The sequence below is a fragment of the Callorhinchus milii genome, unplaced genomic scaffold (assembly GCF_018977255.1).
Source record: "Callorhinchus milii isolate IMCB2004 unplaced genomic scaffold, IMCB_Cmil_1.0 Scaffold1, whole genome shotgun sequence".
Taxonomy (NCBI): domain Eukaryota; kingdom Metazoa; phylum Chordata; class Chondrichthyes; order Chimaeriformes; family Callorhinchidae; genus Callorhinchus; species Callorhinchus milii.
This window is the reverse complement of record NW_024704742.1, coordinates 14284069-14305787: the sequence shown is the minus strand read 5'-3', so window position 1 is coordinate 14305787 and position 21719 is coordinate 14284069. Positions and strand designations below refer to the sequence as shown.

Here is a 21719-nt window from a genome sequence, read left to right as displayed (position 1 = left end):
GCATCGAACGTTAATATAAAGTTAACATAAGTATAGTCCCAAGTTGCTAAGACTGTGATTTCAGTCTATAATTGTCCTGCACTGCCATATTTCTTGAGCCTTATTTAATGCTTGTACGAGGAGCAGTGCAATCTCAGAGTGTGTCAACCCTCTGCTTTTACTCAAGAACGCCGCCCCCCATTTGTGCCACAATACTCAGTGATACAGGCGAGTGTGGGTGTTCAAAACACAGTGATTTCATACAGCATTTCATGACTAGGGAATCCCAGTGAGGACCCCTTTAGATAACAGTAAGTAACACGTCACTCTGACTTGCAGGAACTCCAAAAGTAAATCACCTCAGGGCGGCGTTCCTGCAGTTCAGTGTTATGTGCTTCCGGTTATGTTATTAAGGAATCCTGACTGAAATATTGAAATATCCAGGTTTAGACTGCACTATCATACTTCATAAAGTGACTTCTGGCACTGATAACATGTCAAAGTCAGCGTTTCACTATTTTTATAAATGGAATCTTGTTGTTGTTGTAAGGGGGGCTTGGGAGGTGGGATGTGAATTTGCTGGAGATATCTCCTATTTTATAGTTTAAAGTAAAATCTATTTTTAAATGTTTAAATTAGATAGTGGTCACTGTTTCTTTCGACTTCAGGAGGATATTTATTATGTTTTAGTGTGTCCAATAATTTTTATTTTTTCTCCCCATTGACATATGGCTTTATGCTCTGTTCCTCCTTTGGCATATGTCTCAGCCTCCTTATGCTGAGGTGCAGCTCTTGTGGGCTTTGGTTTCTTTACATTAGTCATTTTCCATGTGTGTGAGCCTTTGCAGTGAGTATTGGGAAACCATTTGACTCAGAGAGAGCATCACACCAAGGCTGACCTCTCCTCACCTACCTGCCACACTCACACATTACAGGTAAAGAGTGCTGAAGTGATCTAGAAGCGGGAATCTGGCCTAACTTTGCAAACACCAGGACAAATTTGACCACAAAGGAAGCCTTTAAGTTAGAAAATCTAGAATGATCTTGTTATAGTGCTAGGTCAGTGACCATATTTTGAAACATCATTAACATGGTCCAACTTGGAAAATATAAAATAGTGTGCCGACACTTTAAGTGCCTCTTTGTAACCAAATCTGGTATAGCACAAGATTTTACCAGAGATAAAATAATAGTTAAGATAACATCAAAGCAAAATTTGTACTTTTATAAAACCAGACGGTTTATGTGTTCCTAAGGCAAAACCTGCCATAAAGACAGTGCAAGAAATGAAATAAATAGCACCTCTAAATTCATTGAAATCCACTCTGGGGTCCAATTTGTGACATTTACAAACTGTATTTGTTGTTATTTCCACCTTCTGGGGAATGGCCATTGTTTTACTCACTGAGATTATATTTGGAATTTGTCGACTTGGGATTCAATGCTCGCTGGCCATGAATTGTGCAGTTGTGACACAGGAATGGGGGTAAGGACTCATGTGGCATATAAACACTGACATTAATTAATTGGTGGGAATGGCCTGTTTCCTAGCTTTATCATTCTATGTAACTGGACATTGCAAACTGGAAGCTGGAATTAACACAACAAATCTGGTTTGGGAATGCCATAAAATAGACCCTGTTGTATCCTAAAATAATTTTGTATATAGCAGATAGCTCTTTGATCTGTTAATGTCAGAACAGATTTCATATACATGAACTGAAAAAGGTTTTATTAAATTTTTTTATTATGAATGTCTCTCCTTACTATTTAACATTGCTTTTTATGACTTTATGCTGACCAAATTAAGTTACCATTTATTGAATATGCACCTTCCTAAGCAGGAGTTATAACAAATTAATGATTTACATCTCCTGTTCATCAAATATATACATACTTGAAGAAAACAAACACATTATAACATATGGAGTCAGTGCCTAAAATTCATAATATACACCTGACTACTTAGTGAGGATTGTAGATTATCCACTGTGTCTGTGACAACAAATTGAGTATATTGATGGAACCAGCAATAAAATACCACATAGAAAACTAGAGAGCCACTCTATTCAATACCTTATATTGATAAGGTACACAATTGCATCTATTTGCTGTAGGACTGTCATCTCACTGTGGTCAAAATTAAAGTATGTGCCAACGTTGAGGCTTAACGTTTAAGCAACCTCTAGAGAAAATTCTTGTACGTCAGGATTTCAAGGTTTGAGGAGATATTGTTGTGCGGCCACTGTTAGATTACTTACTGCATATGTAAGGTTAGTGCGTGTATGTGGCTAGATGCCACTTCCTTATCCTTCAGTAGTAGTCTGCAGAATCTCACATTGATCTATACAAAGCTCAAAGCTACTCTTTACAAATAATATCAAGAAATATGAGGGGATGGGAGGAAAGGACAAACAAAGATAAATGTGATAGCTTCATCTCCATCCTCAGATGAAGCAGTTTTGGATTAAGGTTTAGACAAAGATGAATCAATGAGCATGTTTATGAAATAATAGTACTAACAGGATGGAGGTAATTGTTCATCAAAGCTGCCAAGATCACCATACAATAGTCTAAAGTTGCTGCTTCAACCCCTGCATAAAATGAGATATGCGTTTGTCTTTCGTTAAGTGCCTGAGGCATTTGTGTCCAGTTCAAAACTCTAGCCTGCATTTGACCACACATTTCACTTATATTGTCTACAATACTCAGCACTTAACAACTTCTGTTCTCTTTCGTGGAACAACTCTATGCTGTTGAGTTTCATAGGAAAGCATGCCATCAAGGCATTAATGAATGGACCCAGCAAGTCACATAATCCTTGCTATATACATTATATACACTCATAACCAGTCAATACAGTTATAGGTTTTGTAACTGAGAACCAGGTGGTTCTGAAAACACATTACTGAAGATTCAACATGCCTTACTGGCATTAACAGAGACATCTTCAGGCTGATGCTTCAAGACTGCTCTTATTTTGTGTACATTGTTGAGATTTACTTCGGTAAAAATGTTGCATTTATAAGTACATCCACACACACTCACTGGACAGGAAATGAACCTTTAAACTTGATCAGTCTGATCAGTTGTGCTTCCCTCTGATACATCAGAGTGTTGCCAGTTACCACCAATCGTATGTGTGACACTTCTGACTGTTTTATAAGTGCTGCAGATTATTCCTGTGCCTGTGTTCTTCTGTATACATCCACATAGTAAGTACTTGATAGCCTGGACAGCAGAAAAGGGTTAATGTTTTGTGGATGAATGATGCAATGGGCAGTTTGTAACCAGTTTGTCTTGATTCAATAACCAAAACCTAATGTTCTGACTTTAAACCGCAAGTTAATAATGCTGAGTTTTTTTTAAGTTTGAATAATTGTAATGAATGACAGTAAAACTAACATAGTGCAATTTTTTTTCACTCTGGAAACCATACAGCAAACCAGCGCTGCCCTGGGTCCAATTACAAAAAAAAATGACATTTTTCTCTCTCTGCAATAAGTCATACAATGTTCAGATGGGGGCCCGAAACTGAACCCTGACTAAATATCACCCGTTAAGTATACAACCATATAGCCCAAACAGAGGCGATTGACCCCCACTCCCCCACCCACCCACCCCCCCATTCTTTGTGTGCTGTCAGTTTTAGAAACCACATGCCTGCACATGGAGAGATTAAAGAATGCGTTCTGTTTGTAGAGGTATAATTGAAAGTCCTTTTTATGGAGGCCACTCCTAGTTTGGGGGGACTGTTTGTCGGCATTGATTTGAGAAAATTGGAATTCATTCCCAGTTTTCCAACGAGAATTATCTCATCACTTTCTGGAGCTCTTCTCTCAGCCAGGACGGTAACGGCAGACCCAGTCTGTACAGCAGCTTTGACAGTTCAATATTGTGGTCCTTGTAGTATCTTGATAGGAATGTTCTGGACTACAAGGAGAGAGAAACAATGAGAAAAGATGTAAACAAAGAGAATTTTTTCCCATCAATGTTTTTCAATTCCTTCCCTCCTTGAATTTGTTTGATGCTTCTTTCCTTCACCTGGGTTGCGAGGTGGAGGTTAACCTTGCTTAAGTGATCATTAGTTATGTTATTTACAGTGAATGTTAGGCAGTGAGTGTTAGCAAGCTATTCATTGTTGACCCCCGATCCCTTCCATCCACATTTGGACTTGGCTTGAGTACTGTATAAACACCAGCGCTGACTAGTTGGACCAATGGCCTGTTTCAATGTTGTATCGCTTTATGTAACATATGCACCACAAGCAATGGTCTCTGTGTAGTGACTGGGAATAGAAGCTCAGCTGAGATTCCATCCTTGGGGCACTAAAGCCAATTGAAGCTCCTCACTTTCTAACTCAGCACAGAACTTCTGAGTTTGAGACAGAGGCAGCCAGAGCGCAAAACAAAGATTTATGAACTTTTGCTAGGGAAGCTGGGCTGGGATAAGCAGAATCATTCATTTTTCACACAGAGAAGCACCGTGGACATGCTACAAATGATTTGTGACCACCTCAAGTTAAGATAGGAGGCAAAAGAATACATTTGTTTAAAAGAAATGTCCACTGTCCATTGCTTGGTTTGTGTAGTTTACTTTATTTAAATAGCCGTATCGGAAAATAAGAAGTTGTGGAACTTTATTTTAAGACTTGTAACAGTGGCAATTGATAGAGACAATATATTTATAATAATAATCCTTGCTTTGATATTTTCACGTCTTCCAGACAACTCAAAGCGCTTCACAGAATAGACTGTAAAGTGAATTGACTGTATTTGTGGGCGAAATGCGACAGCCAATTGCGCACAGCAATGTCCCACAAACAGTCGTGGATTGAAATGACCAATTTTTTTTTTTTTTGAGGGATTATTATCAGGCGAGTGGAGTAAGGAAACTTGCCCTAGGTTTCACCCTGCCGGGAATCTAACCCAGGTCGATATTTGCAGTCATTGGATTCAAACCTGAACTCAAAGACCAGAGTCTTTTCTGATCTTTGAGTTCAGAGACTCAGTCACTGAAGAATTTCAGTCAAATTGGTTTGCATTTCATTTTATGTAACCTTTTTTTTCTGACGAACAGCTGGAGAGTAATTCCACCCAGACCTAAACTTACTCTTTTTTCTTAGCATTTCAGACAGTTCAGAATTTGGCAAATTGTTTAATTCAATCATAATAATAAACATCATAAAATTACTGATCGTTGCATTTGATATAGTGCCATTGGGACATCTCAAAACGCTTCACAGGATATAGCGTAAAGTAGATTGACCATGTATTTTGTGGGCGAAACTCTGAAGTCGGTTTTTCAGTAATTCTTAAAATAACTTGGACAACCGCCTTCAAAATCAAGATTGTATTTATGAATTTGCCAAATTCTGCTGGCTCTTAAATGCTATGTTTATACAATAATAAATTGTTCATCTTCAATCCACGACTGTTTGTGGGACACTGCTGCGTGCAATTGGTTGCATTTCGTCCACAATATATGGTCAATTCACTTTACAGTCTATTCTGTGAAGCACTTTGAGACGTTGAGAAGATGTGAAAAGCGCTATATCAAATGCAACAATTATTATTATTAATAAATCTCAACCTGGGTGGATGGGTGGAATTTTAAACCCTAGTAAACCTTGGATGATCAATGTAGCATTTTATGTGCCAACCACTCCCAGCGATGTGATTATAATAATAATCCTTGCATTTGATATAGCACCGTATGACATTAAAACATGTCAGAGCTTCACAGTGTTTTCTGTAAAATACAGTGCAGTAAAACCTCACTAATCCGGTCACTCAAGTGACTGGGCAAAAGTAAGGTGACCTGATTACTGAAACAGATGAGGTGATTCAGGTCACTGGTGTAATGTTAAGGGCATTGGTAATGGGCAGGGTGATAAACATTCAACAACCATACTTTGCAATCTCATTAAAATAAAGGCACTGTCACATTTAAAACAAAAGCTGTCATGTATTCAGCCTTCCTTTTGAGAATGCATCCAACTTGTTCTGCCAATGCCATAGATCACAGCTAACTAATTATGACTTTTGGCCTCACTGTTTTTGATTAAATCCACTCTCTCACATAAGTATAACTCCTTCCGTAGTGGCATGTTTACAGCACTTACCAAGAAGTGGCTGCAGGAGCTCAGGTTAGGCCGCGGGCACTGGACAAAGTCGATTTTCCACTCACGCCGCTTCGGCGATCCACTCCAGCCACATTAGCAGGGTTGAGAAAACAGCGCGAGAAGCCCGAGGTCTAGTGCACTGTGTACTGTACAGGTTAGGGCTGGATGAAGTGTTTTGTTTGTACCATGTTTGAAGTGGAGGAAGGCACGGTAGTGGCCGCAATCAATGTCTGTTGTCTTGAATAGTGAGGTGCCCGGTTTACTGAAGCAGACAGACTATCTTTTAACACTGATAATGAAAGAGACTGTGAAAATGTGCCCGCAATTGTGAGGTGGCTGGATTACCGAGGTGACCGCAAACTGGGTTTCTACTGTAACTGTGTATTTGTAGGCAAACATTTACATTTGATGCACATGAACTGTCCTTGGTATGAAAACATGTTTCAAGATTATCTCTCTTTAATGAACAGATATGATAAAAACTGAATTTTAAAGCTGTAAGATAAATTTGCCTACAAAATACAGTCACAAAACTTTTATCCTGTGAAATGATTTCAGATATCCTCCCGATGTGAAAGGTGCTATATCAAATGTAAGAATTATTATTATAATTTTCAAAGGATTGATACTGTCCACCAAAGCAACATGATATGCTCTGACTTAAATTGGCATTGCGGTATGTACACATTTAGATTAAACTAATCGATACAATTAAGACAAAATACCTCCATATCCATTGCTGGGTATTTTCTGCCTTTGCTCTTTCCGAGGCACTTTGTCTTCCCTCCTTCAAGCAACTGGCACCAGAAACCTTTTTGTGGATCAAATCTGAAATTCACAAAACATCCCCCTCAGCCATTTGCTACTAATACTTATAAGACATATCAGCCTTTGCAGGGATTTCACTTACACCAATCTATTAGCTATGAGACACACAGGTCTCGTCTAACATATGAAATTACACAAATTGCCATCTGAAAACAATATCCCTCACTTTTCACATTTGTTCATAGGAAAAATCATTGAGCAAGCTTCTTTTGGAAGTACCTTATCAATAAATGCATTAAGGTACATAGATGGAAAGCAATTGAGTTTAATCTCATCATTATGACGGATAGTTCCAACACTTAAAGCCATCTTGATTGTTATTTAGGGTGAAGTAAACAGTCTAGCAGTCAAAAAGCTGCAAACTATTTTAGCTTATAGATCAGAATGAACACAATGCCTGAAAATACCAGCATTACTAAGGGAATGAGCCTTTTCTGTGGGTTTTACCACCTCTGTTCCCACAGTTGTATTTCTTCACAAATCAATGTAAATGCTTTCTTTATCAACATGCTTTCTTTATACTCCTTTGTATTTCGTATTATTTTCCTCAAATTTAAACAACACGTGGTATATTTGTGATGAGAAGTTGAACACTTTACTATTTTATGAACCCAGTGCCTAGATCAGGAATTCCTAGATCAAGTATTGACCCAGTTAGATACAAAATAAAGCTCCCTCCACTTTCCCTCAACAAAATACCTCGGTCCTACATAAGAGGCCTGAAATTCCACCTAATTCAAGCCTGTAAGACCACTTTCACACAACTTTCCCCAGAATTATAGAATTTTTTTTTAAAAACTTTAACTGATTTCTTAACCAGCACTGAACTTAAGAAATTTCTACAATTTCAAACCTTTTTCCCAAAGTCAACAATGCTACCAGCTGAGCTTAACTGTACAAATTGTACAAGAGTAAAATGACTGTTAGGTGTGCACACAATAATTTAATTTCCTTTAATAGCATTGCTTCTTCACATTGTATACATTTTTGCTATTCTGTAATGTGAGATATCATGGTGTCCTGAGACCAACATTCCTCAAGATATTAACCTTAATATTATGTTTTGTCAAATTTTGAACATTTTCTATTTGTTCAGCTTCTGCAGCTTTATAATCTTAAGGCTAAGACTGCAAGACATTTCTGGTATTTAATAAATACCCATTGTAGTGTTGTTTATGGTATAAGAAAGAATAAACTTACGTCAGTGCCTGAGAGTAATTGTAGTACTGGGAAACTCCAAGAAATTTCTGAACCTCATCCATTACAGCAGCAGGATCCGTCCTCAGCTTATGGCCGTCTATAATAAGTAACTGAACGGAGTTTCAGTTAGGTAACGTCAAAGTTAATGCACGGTCTCAAAGATAGTTGATCACTGCTCACACACACGCAGGTTTAAATCAAAAGTGTCCACAATAATGTAGCTATTCAGTTTGCAGTATACAAGGCAATCCAGCTATAGCATGGTATTTGGGTTCATAATAAATGGTCCCTGCTTGCTTGCTTACTTACAGGTTCTGGCACAGACTGTCTGAAATCCAAAGCAGTACTTCCATTAACCATAGGCTCACAAGCACCTCATAAACTGACTCATGCTTCAGTGGGGTATTTTATAATAGGACTGCCCTCTAATAATTTAGGTTTTGGTTTCACACTTGCAACAGATGGGGAGACGAGACATTATTGCAGGTGCCTGAGACTTGAACTGAATTTCCAGCTGGTATCAGATTACATTTGCCATCAGTGCTGAACAGTCAGTGAACACTGGGAGTGACGTGGGCTAGAATCAGCATCTACTCTCTCAGCTTTGCCCAGATGGCTGTCAACAGTAGGTTTCTGGCTGTGATGGACACACAAGTCACAATTCATTTTGGAGTGAAGAAAAGGAATACTTTTCACTTGACACAAACAGAAATAACTGTAGTCGACACCTAGAATTTAGCCATAGATGTGAACATCAAACTCCCCCACCCCCTCCCCCAACTCCTCCTGATGTCAGCCTGAAGCTTTTGGCTGTTGCCACTATGGTTACGAGCCATATTGCATTGGCCTGACTCAAACAGAGTTAAACTGAATACCATGAAGTGACACCACTGATAATTATCACATCGCCGCACATTTTGCATTCCATGGATTTTTGGAAAGCATAAACAAAACAGCAAATACTTTGATGGGAGGCCAGTAAACTGGGTATTCTGCATGCATGACATGGAATGAGGCAGAACTCACTTCCAATCCCCAAAACTCACTTGTGATCTTGCAAAACAGGCATGCATCACTTTGTGTGAGTGCTTACCTGGCCAGAGGGGTAGTATGCCAGCCATCGATCGATATGAGTCGCGTACCATCCGGGTACCAGACAACGATTGTGAAGAGTCCGCAGCTCGGGCATGGCATGGCGACCCGCTGTGATCACCTCGTAAAAGCTGTACTTAAGAGCAGCATGGTCCTCATGGGCTCTCTGGTGCTGTGGATGGGAGGAGCATCAACACATTGGAACGTGTCCGCCAAGTAGTGACATGACCTACATAATAGGGATTGAGAAATACTCCTTCCCTTTTCCCCTCCCCCCCATTCAACTAGTTACTGAAAATAATTAGATTTCATCCCTCTGAAATACGCTTCCACATCGAAATACAGCATCAGCCATTCTGAAACGCATCTCTTTGGGGCAGAAGCACCTTGGGACGTCCTCCCATTGTGAAAGACGCTATAACAATGTCATTTGTTGTTGTTTTACTTTGAGAGTGAAAGTTCAAAGAGGCTTCAGCAAGCACAAGGCCCAGGCTTACCTGGTACCAGGAGTAGGCCCGGTCTGACGGGTTGATGAGAATGGTGATTATTTTTGCCTTTGGTAAGAGAGCATCTGCCCGCTTTGGAGCATCCTCTGAGTGAAAGTAGTTTGCGCTTTTCTCAAACAAAAAGTCCGTAGTCACATTAGAAGGGGCAGGGAAGAAATTCATGTACCTACAAACAAGAAAAGTGACATATGTACGTTTCCCTTACTTCAGTAAACATTGATAATCTGAGATCAGTAGGGCAGTGCGTCATGCACTGGAGTAGCAATACAATGCCCAATCATTATTATTTGGACATTGGCTTATGTCTCCATTTCTGGGCTTATTGAGTTTGGCTATACTCTAGCTTTGTGACAAGTTCAATGGAGGCCAGGCACTGCCTTATTGGTGCTTTAATTGGTTCACCGCCCAAGGCAGGCTAGCAGATTACTAACCTTAGGTAAAGTGGCAAAGGGAAACCTAAATTACAAGGGCAGCAAAAACCTTAAAATCGGAAACAAACAGGGCTAGAACTGAGATCACAAAGTATTTCTTCACACAGTGGGGTGGGGAGATGTGGAATGCTCTGCTCTAGAAAGTTGTACAGGTGGGATCAATCATGATTTCTAAAAGAGATAGACAGATAGTTGGATATTAGAGGCGTTAAGGGGTACTGTGAAAGATTGGGGCATTGGGATTAAAAATATTGTCAAGATCTAATAAAGTGTTGGGATGGGCTGAATTGCTTCCTTCTATTCCTGTTTTCCTGTTGGCAAAGGATGAAATACATACAATTCTAAGTCATCTTTCTCTCTGTACCAGTCTATCTATGCGACACAGTGAAACAACATTCAACACTAACATTTTGAATTTGATGGAATAGACTTTTTATGAATGAAGCAATTAAGGTGTGCAAGTGTTGTATAGTATTTTTCAAACGTTGAGTCCTGGTATATTTCTATATAAACTATGTTTTGACCATTTTCTTCAAAACATTGCTGGAGAATAATAATAATAATCCTTGCATTTGATATAGCGCTTTTCACGTCGGGAGGACATCCCAAAGCGCTTCACAGAACACACTGTAAAGTGAATTGACTGTATATTTGTGGGCGAACGCGGCAGCCAATTGCGCACAGCAATGTCCCACAAACAGTCGTAGATTGAAAATGACCAATTTATTATTGTTTTTGGAGGGATTATTATTAGGCGAATGGAGTAAGGAAACTTGCCCAAGGTTTCGCCCTGCCTGGAATTGAACTCAGGTCTCTCGCTTGCAAAGAGAATGCTCTAACCACTGAGCTACAGAAGCACCACAAACAAAGTATTATATTTTGGTAGATTGTCCTGGGCTTTTCCTCTTTTTTGATGTTGTGCTCCTCTGTGTAAAGAAGAGAAGTTAGTACTGGTTAAATGGAAAGCAATACTTTTGCATTCTTGATACCAGTGGACATGATATTAATCTGTTTTGTCTCAATATGCCTTATGTAAGACCTTACAGAATGTGGAAATGTTTTACATTCAGTCTTAATTTGAAAATCAATTTTCCATATCTTCCAAATTAAGATTAAATTTAAGAATGTTTCACAATTTTGAGTGGCGATCTTACATTTTTGAAAACAAAATAGTCTTACAGGCTAAGACTAGGTGGAATTTTAAGCATCATAGCCAAGCACTCCCACATCATATACAGACAGGAAAGGTACCGAGTTATTTATGTCCTGCTCCACGAAAATATTTCTAACCTCAGAAGGATACTCTCTTTGCATCAGGGAATAATTTCCATCATCAGCCTCTCTGATTTGAGATTGCCAATTTAGTGGGAAATTAAAATGAGTGATGTGCTGCACTCACTGGGAATTGGCTTATTACAGATCTAGCTTATTTCACATGTGAAGCTGTCAACGAATAAGAGTAGATTTTCATCCCACCCGTACCTAGAAATGAAAGGCCAGAAATGGATGGAAATGATAGAACTAAATAATGCTAATGTGATGTATTTATTATCACCGGTGATAATTATCACATGATTGATTAATCACGGTCAGTTAGGCCATTTGATAACCGATAAAATTCAGCAACTAAATACTGGACATGGGAATGACACTCTCAGTTCTGTCACAATGGTTGGCCCTCAAGATGAATGTGTGTGCCGTCATTGGACCAGCTAGTCTGTGTTAGAGAAACAGTTAGCTTGATCTTGGCTGAACTGCAAATCAAAAAATCTACGCGCAATTGCTTCATGGCAATTAGCTCAACAATGTGTCGTCTACCCAGGTTCCTAATTATTTGAGTACTTGAGGTTACATTTTAATATACCTGTGGAAAATAAATTAAAAATCTTTGGAATTCACAGAACCATTCAAGCATCAGTAACATCCTAAATAAAATTCATTTGCCTTGAAAGCAGGAAATTAATATCTCAGCAGATTATAAACAATGTGTTCCTAAGTCTAATAAAGACGTTCTTTGTTAAAGAAAAGCCATTGTTGCATGCCTTATCTTACCAGTCAATTCCCTTGTGATAAGTGTTTCCATTGAAGAACTGCACTTCTTCAAAGGTCTTTGGACTGGGGAAATTACTGGTGATGGCCGGATGCATTATTAGGAATAAGTACAAAGCCGTGGTTCCTGAGAAAAGAAATTATAAACTTGTCAATGTATTTGCATAAAAATGTCACCCTCACCATCCAGGGCATTTCCTCAGTTATCTTTTTGTTTGCAAGAAATTCATTCACTGCGGGCAAGTACTACAAAAACACTGCTTTGCGCAATAATAAATTATTCAATTAAAATAATTACTGAACATTAGCATAACTATGTTGTCACCAGTTACACCACATGCTTGATACATCCACATGGAATAATTCCCATGCATTTTCTAAAGTACACACTTACTAATTCAGCCACAGCTGGCATTGTTAATCTAATTCACACCACTTAGTTGAATACTTGATTCTTTTTATTGCAAACCTAGGTGAAAGTTCAAGGAACAGAGAGCACCACGGTTGAAAGGAGGGGCAGGGAAAACAAAATAAGTCAAGAAGTGTAGAGTGAAATCATCAGTAAAGGAGTGCATAAAGTAGGATTATAAGTGGAGGTGGTCATCAGTGGAGGAGGAACAAAGTGGGAGAGAAAACAGAACCCTGGGAATCAGTAAATTGTTGAAAAAAATAGTCACAGAGTGAATTATCACAGCCAGAAAGAGCAATCTCAGAGGAGTGTGATGTGATAGACTCTGTCAAAGGCAATGGAGTAGTCCACGTTGATGAAAGGTGAATTACCAAACTCAGAGATCCCAAAGTGTGTGATATACTCAAGGCAATCAACAGGTGATGCTGATAAAAAGAAATTGAAAATCTTAAAACATTTCTATCAACGCATATTGAATTCACTGTTATTAACTACAGTCAGGGGTAGAGGGTCACAATCTCCCTGGCTTCTTGTTAACTGTTAAATTAACCAATTGCCACTCATTGTGTAACAGACAACAAGCTTAAATGTTTTGATGTGTGCTGCTGCAAAGTGAATCAACTGTTATGGATAACAAGTTATTCGCTGAACAGAAACTGACTGTATTTTCTGGTAAAGGTTCATCTTCATCAGCATGACAGATAGTCCTTCAAGTAAATGCTTGCAATAAATAAATGCAAGATCTTAATGAAAGCGGGGGGGGGGCAAGAATTTCCACCTCAGTTTGTTTCCTTAAAATACCAGGGTACTCAAGAGTTATTGAATAGTTCATAAAAGGACATGTAGAAAGTAGGAATTAAAATTAAGAATTTTCTATATCCTGGATGTTCTGAAATGCTACACAAATATATCCAGGGGGAATTCCCTTCCCTCCAGTTTCTAAGTTGTCATCTAGGTTATTTTAAAGCTCGCTGATATGACCAAATATTGAGCTGCTGGATAAAGTTATAGTAAATTGGAAATAGGCACCTGGGATACACTGCCCGACAATTGAAGTTTAGAATCGCAAAACAATATATCTGGTGCCTACCATTCAGAATTAATCATTAATCCTATAGAAACAGAATTAGTTGGGCAATTTATATGAAGCTCCTATTTATTCAACAGATAACAGGGAAGAACTGAGATAACTGCACAGTGCAAACCTTAGATTAAATGTTTACAAGAATCAATAACAAATTAACCACACGTTTTCTACTAGCCTTCAATTAAGTCCCAGTACCCACTGAAATTTAATTTTTGTGAGTCTGTGAGCAACATCAGATTTCAACACGTTTTAGGCTGTATATTTTGCAGACAGTTGTGAATTTAAACTTATGATATGACACTATTTTGTATTATTTGGGCCCATGTTCAGCTGATCATGGTGAAAGACGCCAGTGGTGGGGAATAGAACACTATTGTGACCAGTCATCAATTTTAACAATAATTCATCATTTGGCCTAAATCTGCAGATCCTAATTGGGGACTGAAATTACTCTATGCTTTTTCTATCCCAGAGACTTTACCACAAAGATGTAAACAGAATCATAGGAGTTACAGCACAGAATATTATGCAATAAAGCAGTTCTATTCTAGTTCCTATGCACCTTTGTAAAGTAAAGAAATATTATTGTTTGCAAATGGTTTTAGTAAATAGTAAATATCAAACCCTGGATGTGTTGGGGACGACTCTCTGGAACTCCACTTCGTGGAAATCAATGCTGAGATTAGCCCCCGAGCAGAGTTTCAAAGAATCTTCCTGAAACACAACTGGGATTTTCTGTTCACTCATCTTACAATTTAGATCCATTGATGTTAAGTTAGCTAAATTCATCCACCACAATGGCTGTAGAGTGCATTGGCCAGATTACTGTTTTAGAAAAGACACAATGGTGCTTTTCATCCAATCATATGTTCAAATGCTCTGTTAGCACTTGACATTCAAAGCATTGTTGGTTGGTGTCCAAATATGGCGATCCATCATTGTAATAAAGTCACTGCAGTATTGATATTCTGTCACTGACACTTTTAATAAATGCTAGACACAGTTCAATATTTACAAAGTATGCTAAAGACAAATGTGACAAGTAAAATAGATCATAGTTTTTGCATCAATATTCTCTTCACTTTCTCTGCTTGAATCTAATGTGAAACTCCCAAGAACTGAACTTTAAATCTTACTCTCAGAATCTTAATAATAACCAAATATCATTATAAAAAAACAACTAGTTTGTACATGGAGTACAAACATCTGCACCAGTCCAGGCAAGTTCACACCAAATCAATACCTTGTTTCCAGTAGATACTGAGTTGCGATATACCCATGACGTGGCCATGTATGAAGCAAATTTCAATGAAGAAAAATGTATTTGGATCAACCAAAAATGTATTTGGACCAAAAAAGTGTGTCCAGCACTGCACTGCACTAACAAAACAGAAGCACATCTAATAGACACCCAGAACATGTGTCACCATGTCGACAGAACACTTGTCACGGCATCCCAGACAGGTATGCTTCACCTTGTCCAGACGAACACATGTCATCGTATCTCAGAACTATATCTCATTGTGTCCCAATAACCATCAGGAATTAATTCTACTTTATTTCTTTGGCATTTTAAAATGACCATAATTTGTTAAATTATTAAATATTAGCTTTGATTTTTAAGTTAATTTATATTCAGTTCTTTTAAGAACTATATGAAACCAATTTGAAAGTTAAGACTGGATTTAACAATTTGCCAGATTCTGGACACTCTAGAATGCTACAGAATAAATCTAGACCACATGTCTCATTATGTCTTAGATATAACCACATCTCATTTACTTAAATCATGACTACTGAGGTCCAGTGCTGCATTGGTTGAGAACAAGAGGGACCAGGAATCATTTGTGCAACCTTCTTCAGGTTCTCTGTAAACCTCAATCACAATCCTAGTGTATTAATTTGACTACAATCTTAATTCACCAGCACAAAATAATCTCACCAGTTTTTTGAGGTCCAATGACCAGAAATTTTGGCAAACGATCACAGGTTTTTTCTTTAGACCAGATGTCCTTGTGTCGCTTGTCATCACATGGATTCTGTCAGGGAAGAAAGGGATTGGATGTGAATTAGGTAAACGGGATGAGTTCCTCCAGGGAGCAAGTTGATATTTCAATCCAGTAAATGGGAATTTCCACGTGGGATGCATGGACCTCAGTTTGGTTTGTATACTCTTAAGCATTGGTGATTGGTTTCTGCAATGTGTCACACCCAATTGACACCAAAAAAGTCAATTAGATATGAAGTCCAAATAGGAAATGTTCTTGGAGGTCAGTATTCCATGGGCAGTTATGGCTTTTATGGAGTGACCAAGTGGCGGTGTAATGAACCAACATATTGTACTATTGATCAGCAAGATGCAGGTCAGAACCGGTGGCATGTGTGGTAATGTATCGAGCGAATTGCATCAGGATTGTTTTCGCCTGAGCTGGGAACTTTAAAGACAGAACTAATAAAGGTTTTCAAAACATTGAATTATTTTGACAGGATAAATAGAGAAGAGAGCATTTTCAGTGATCAGCAAGTCAGTTACGAAAAGGGCATCAATTTCAGATTGTCACCAGCAGTTGAAGGTCAGAAGTTGCATCTTTTACAGAGCTTTTCTGGAATGTGGAATGTTTGGGATAATAGTTGTCGTAGCCTAATCCAAACATTAAAATAACTTAAAAGGAATTTGATAAATAACCAAGAAAAAAATATTTAAAGGTGTGGGGAACGAGCAAGGCAATGAGAGCTGAAACAGGATAGGAAAAAAACACACCAGCATAAGAGGTACACTACCAAAACAAACTTCTTGAATTGATTGCATTATTTATGTCATCTTTTTCATGTTTCCCTGCCACAAATTATAATTGTTAAACATTTCTTTTATTCTGTTTTCTTCCCCCTCCACAAAACAATGTTCACCATTCCCTGGCTGGGACGTTGTGGTTAGCGATAGTGCTGGGCTATAGTTTCAATTGGGATTCCTGTATGAATTTGCCTCGGCTAGAGTTTCATGTTCCAACCTTTAGTGATTTACAATAACAACAACAAAATTATATTTGTATAGCGCCTTTCACGGTTGCACATGAAAGAGGATCTTATAACTAAATACTCAAGGTTTGAGTATCTTGCTTTGGAATAAAAACAGAAAGTAGTCTGAAAACAAATGAAAAGTTAGCATTTCAGGGATGCCAATTCATTAGGCCTGAAGTGCTCGGGCTGGATTCTTGGTTTTCTCTTTATCTCTGCTAATCCTCTTTGGGATTATGTTCAACCAACAAAACTGTAACGTATCTACAATGCATAGAGAAATCAAATAATCTTTGATTTTTCCAAGCCTCTTGCTAATCTGACAGAAATTTTGAATGATTTGGTAACAGTATGAATTTACCGACCTTTGCGACTTGTGCTGATAATGGAAAATACCATTAAAAGCTCAAGGTAGGCACCAAGGGCGGTCAGTAAATTTACTGATGAGGGGACAATCAGCCTTTCTGACATGACAAAATGTAAGGTGAGACATTTATCTTGCCATCTAGGTAGTGGCTTTAACAATGTTGTCTTAGTACAACTAAGCCAAAATCCATAGTCACTACACTTTACATTGAAATCCTAGAAGCGCTTTGAGAGATTTCCTGACATAAACACAAGCATTATTATTATTATTGATTTTTACAATGCAGTTATTTCAATAGCTGTTTTGGCACAACTTAAAGTAATTGTTCTGCAAGATATGAGGGTCTAATCCACAATATTTGCAAAAAGAGATGTAATGTCTTAAATTTGTGATGTTTGAAAACTGGAGAAATGGTAACAAAGGTTGAAGAATGAAAATCCCGTTAAATTGTACATCGCCATAAGAGGAATTTCAATCCCTCCCATTTTGGCTGGATTTCCTAGACTCAGAGCTGCAAATGCAACTTTCCTGCCTCACTTCTCCACCACTGAAATGCAGTAGTTTTAGGACCTCAAAGGCAAAAAACAAAATATTTGTCAGAATTACCGGACAAAGACTGACAACTTCCCCCCAGCCCCCCTCCCCCACATACACACTTTCTGTTTCGGAGATGTGCTAGCCTTATTTGCTCTCACCAACACAATACTTCTCAAGCATGAGTGCTCTTCCAGTCTAAAGAGATATTACAGTCGTACCTGCCAGAGTGGCTCTTTTTGTTCAGGAAAGAGCTCAAAGTACTTCTGAGCCAGCTGAACAGGGGGTAGTGTCTGAAGCTTCAGGTTCGTCCAGCAGTGAACAAAATTGGCCAAATTCACAAACGTATAGAGCCCCAGTCTATCATTTCCATAGTTGGATAAATGTGTCATGAAGATACTGATCTGGAATAAGAAGAAACAAAATATACAGGTTACAGACTAATTATGCAACCAGCCTCTCTTTGGGGTTTTGCATATGAAAGTATTAAAAGTGGTTAGTTTATCAACCAGAAGTGGGAAGGTTGACAAAAGCAGAGCTTGCACGTGTCTTGCTCATTTCCATGGATCGATCAGTTTGTCAAGTACTTAGTAACGTCAGTGGAAAACAAATCACCAGGATATTTATCATGATATAATCTCAAATAGCATCCAGGGGAGTTATTGAATTATTCTCCCATTCTCAGTAAATTTACTGATCTTGCATGGTCAATTCATGCAGTATTTATTATTCTTCGCTTGTTAGTAAATTTAATGGCCTTTGGTACCCTTTACTTATAATGGGAGCATTCCGAGTGCACAGCAGCTAAAGTCAGTAAATTTACTGACAAGCAATCCACCACCAAAGTCCAATTAATTCATCTGCCATGACTCATGAGACAACAACACTCACTCAATTCAGTGAAGAAAAAAACAATATGATCACCTCGCTTTACTGCTGTGTTGACTAAAGCCACAATTATAGCAATAGATTATTGAATACGACTATTTGTATTAACCATAACCCAAAAATGTAACTGGTTAGACGCTGATTTAATAAAGTGGTTAACAGCAGGTTAGTCACAAGATGAGACATTCTTCAGGGATAATGTGAAGGCAGAGATGTGTGACTGGAAGCTTGCCAATGCCTTAGTTTATTCACTTAGCTCTTTGTGCTATTAAAACGCAATAAAATGTCAGACATAAATAATCTGGCCTTGCTTTTATCATACAAGGTTGTTTTAGATAACAGGCTCCTTTTGCTGCCCTATGTATAGTTTAGATTTGGTCCTCTGCCAGCATTGGGGAAGAGAACTATAAGAAGAAGGGAAAGCTGTGCAGCTGCACTGAACCACTGGATGATGCTATCTATACTCAAATACCAATCCTACCAAACTGCATGAAAATAAATATAGTGCAGCGTAACAAGCAACTCACTGCTATGCAATAAGTGTATATTCAACAAATATTTTACATCTTTAATGGAATAGAAAAGCCCTTAATGGTTAGATTTTAAATACATACCTCACGAAGATTTACAAAATGCCTGAATGCAGGGTTCAAACTGTGTTCTTAGTTCTCATTGTATAAGTGAAGATTGCCTTCTCATGCTGGAGAAAGCAGAGTGTTTTTCTCTGCAATCACGATTGAACAACTCTGTTTAAACTTTCTGCGGGGATTCTGCTGATTTGCATAATACATTCAACTCTAAAAGCTGCAGAGTCTTGGCAGCATGTTATCTATCTGAGATAATACCATACCAGACAAGAAAGTGTAGTTCACGAAAGTCCTAATAATAATAATAAATAATAATAATAATCCTTGCATTTGATATAGCGCTTTTCACGTCGGGAGGACGTCCCAAAGCGCTTCACAGAACACACTGTAAAGAGAATTGACTGTATATTTGTGGGCGAACGCGGCAGCCAATTGCGCACAGCAATGTCCCACAAACAGTCGTAGATTGAAAATGACCAATTTATTATTGTTTTGTTTTGGAGGGATTATTATTAGACTCTGTGTGGAGTAAGGAAACTTGCCCAGGGTTTCGCCCTCTGCCTGGAATTGAACTCAGGTCTCTCACTTGCAAAGCGAGTGCTCTAACCACTGAGCTACAGGACTCCGTAAAGTACATAATCCTTGTATTTGAGATAATAAATCTCAAAGCACTTCACAGGATTTACTGCAAAGTGTAGTGACTATATTTTTGTAAGCAAATGGCCCACATGTAAGAAAATATTGACCATCAATCAATGTTTTTGACTGGAACATGATTTTTATTTATACGGACTAAGTGTGGGTCATTTCATAACAAATTCTATGTGATCACATTAATACAGTCAATCCACTTTACAGTATACCTCAACATGGTGATCACTCGGGGCCTCACCATCTTGGACCTCACCATCATCGATAAAAGTAATCTCGGACCAGTACTTCATCTCCCTTAACTCCTCAATCAATCTCCCCACTATCACCCAATCCACCTCCATCTCATACCGCCCCTAGAAAAAAATCTCCCCCCCCTCCCGGCTACCTTGGAGTCATCTGAATTCCTTCCCCTCTGGGCTTCCTACCGCAATGACCTATCCTCCTCGGTGAATCTTCTCTACAGCTCACTCTCCTCCACTCTCGATTCCCTTGCTCCCCTCACTTCCCGAAATGTCTCCTACTTACGGAAGTCACCATGGTACCAGCCACCTCCGCTTCCTTGAAGTACAGGTGCGTGCCATTGAACACATATGGCTTAAATCGAACTTAACGATCCATCAGCAGATTTGGCTGGACCTTATCAAATCTTATCGCTCTGCCCACGCCTCCGCTAAATCATCGTTCTACTCAACGACAATCTTGGAGGCCAAGGACAACCCCAGGCTCCTCTTCTCCATCACCTACCAGCTCCTCCGCCATCCTCTCATGCCTCGCCCATCCTCACCTCCAATGTGAACTGTGAGGAGATTCTGGACTTCCTCGAATCCAAAGTCAAGGAGATCTGCTCAGCTGCCTCTGCCCTTCCGTCTACTACCTCCTCGCCATCTCCACCTCCCACCCCAGCCCCTATCCATTCCTCCCTCCACACCTTCCAACCTGTCTCCCCCTCCTATCTAATCACCACTATAACCCACATGAAACTGACGAATTTCTCCCTCAACCCCATCCCTCTCCTTACCTCCCAGTTCCACCTCCTTGCCTCTCTACTCATGGTCTTCGTAAACCTCTCCCTGTCCACTGGTACTGTTCCCACCCCTTTCAAAATGGCCATCATCACTCCTATCCTTCAAGAAACCCTCCCTGGACCTATTCCTGCTCTCAAACTACTGCCCCATCTCCAACCTTCCTTTCCTCTCCAAGGTTCTGGAATGAGTCATTGCTTCCCAGCTTCATTCCTTCCTCTCCCGCCACTTCCTTCATGAACACCTCTAATCGGGTTTCTGTCCCGCCCACAGCACGGAAACAGCCCTGGTCAAAGTGACAAATGACATTCTGTCCACTTGCGACCAGGGGTCCCTCTGCCTCCTCAACCTCGCTGCTGCCTTCGACACCATTGATCACTCTATCCTCATCGACCACCTCTCCTCTCAACTCAACCTTTACGGTTCTGTCCTTGATTGGTTCAGATCATACCTCTCAAACCACCTCCACTTTATCTCCACAAAGTTTTTTCCTCGAGCTCCAGCACCGTCTTGTGCAGCATTCCTCAGGGCTCTGTCCTTGGTCCCCTCCTCTTCAACGTCTCCCTCTTGGTGACACCATCCGCAGACATGGGGTCAACTTACACATGTACGCGGATGACTCTCAACTGTACCTCTCTGCCTCCACCGTTGACTCCAGGACCACTGCTGTGCTGACAGAATGTCTGTCAGACATTTAACAATTTTGGGTGGAAACCCCACCTGGGTCTAAATTTATTCAATTTAAACCTGAATTTGACAATTTGTCACCTCCTGCCGCTCTGAAACGTTACATTAGTAAAGTAAATCTAGAACTGGAGAAATTTCTTCCCAGGGGATTATAACACATTATTGGCAGCATTCAATTGAAAATAGCAAATTTACTGCTTGGTGCAGTGACTGCATATTTTGTAGACAAACATGGCAGCCAATTTTGCACACAGCAATAT

General features: G+C 39.2%; 1 protein-coding gene across 1 annotated transcript in view; it reads right to left on the bottom strand.

Moving 5' to 3' along the window:
* Positions 1-3633: 3633 nt before the first annotated feature.
* The window catches only part of ndst3 (N-deacetylase/N-sulfotransferase (heparan glucosaminyl) 3), a 79532-nt gene continuing 61446 nt past the window's right edge, over positions 3634-21719 (bottom strand). Inside the window, exons 6-13 of the mRNA XM_007891506.2 lie at positions 17843-18025; positions 15648-15744; positions 12213-12336; positions 9721-9895; positions 9225-9395; positions 8132-8241; positions 6829-6931; positions 3634-3912 (exon numbers count right to left, since the gene is read on the bottom strand). Of these exons, the coding sequence (XP_007889697.1) occupies positions 3790-3912; positions 6829-6931; positions 8132-8241; positions 9225-9395; positions 9721-9895; positions 12213-12336; positions 15648-15744; positions 17843-18025 (1086 nt within the window). The 3' untranslated portion in view covers positions 3634-3789. The remainder of the gene's footprint in view (positions 3913-6828; positions 6932-8131; positions 8242-9224; positions 9396-9720; positions 9896-12212; positions 12337-15647; positions 15745-17842; positions 18026-21719) is intronic.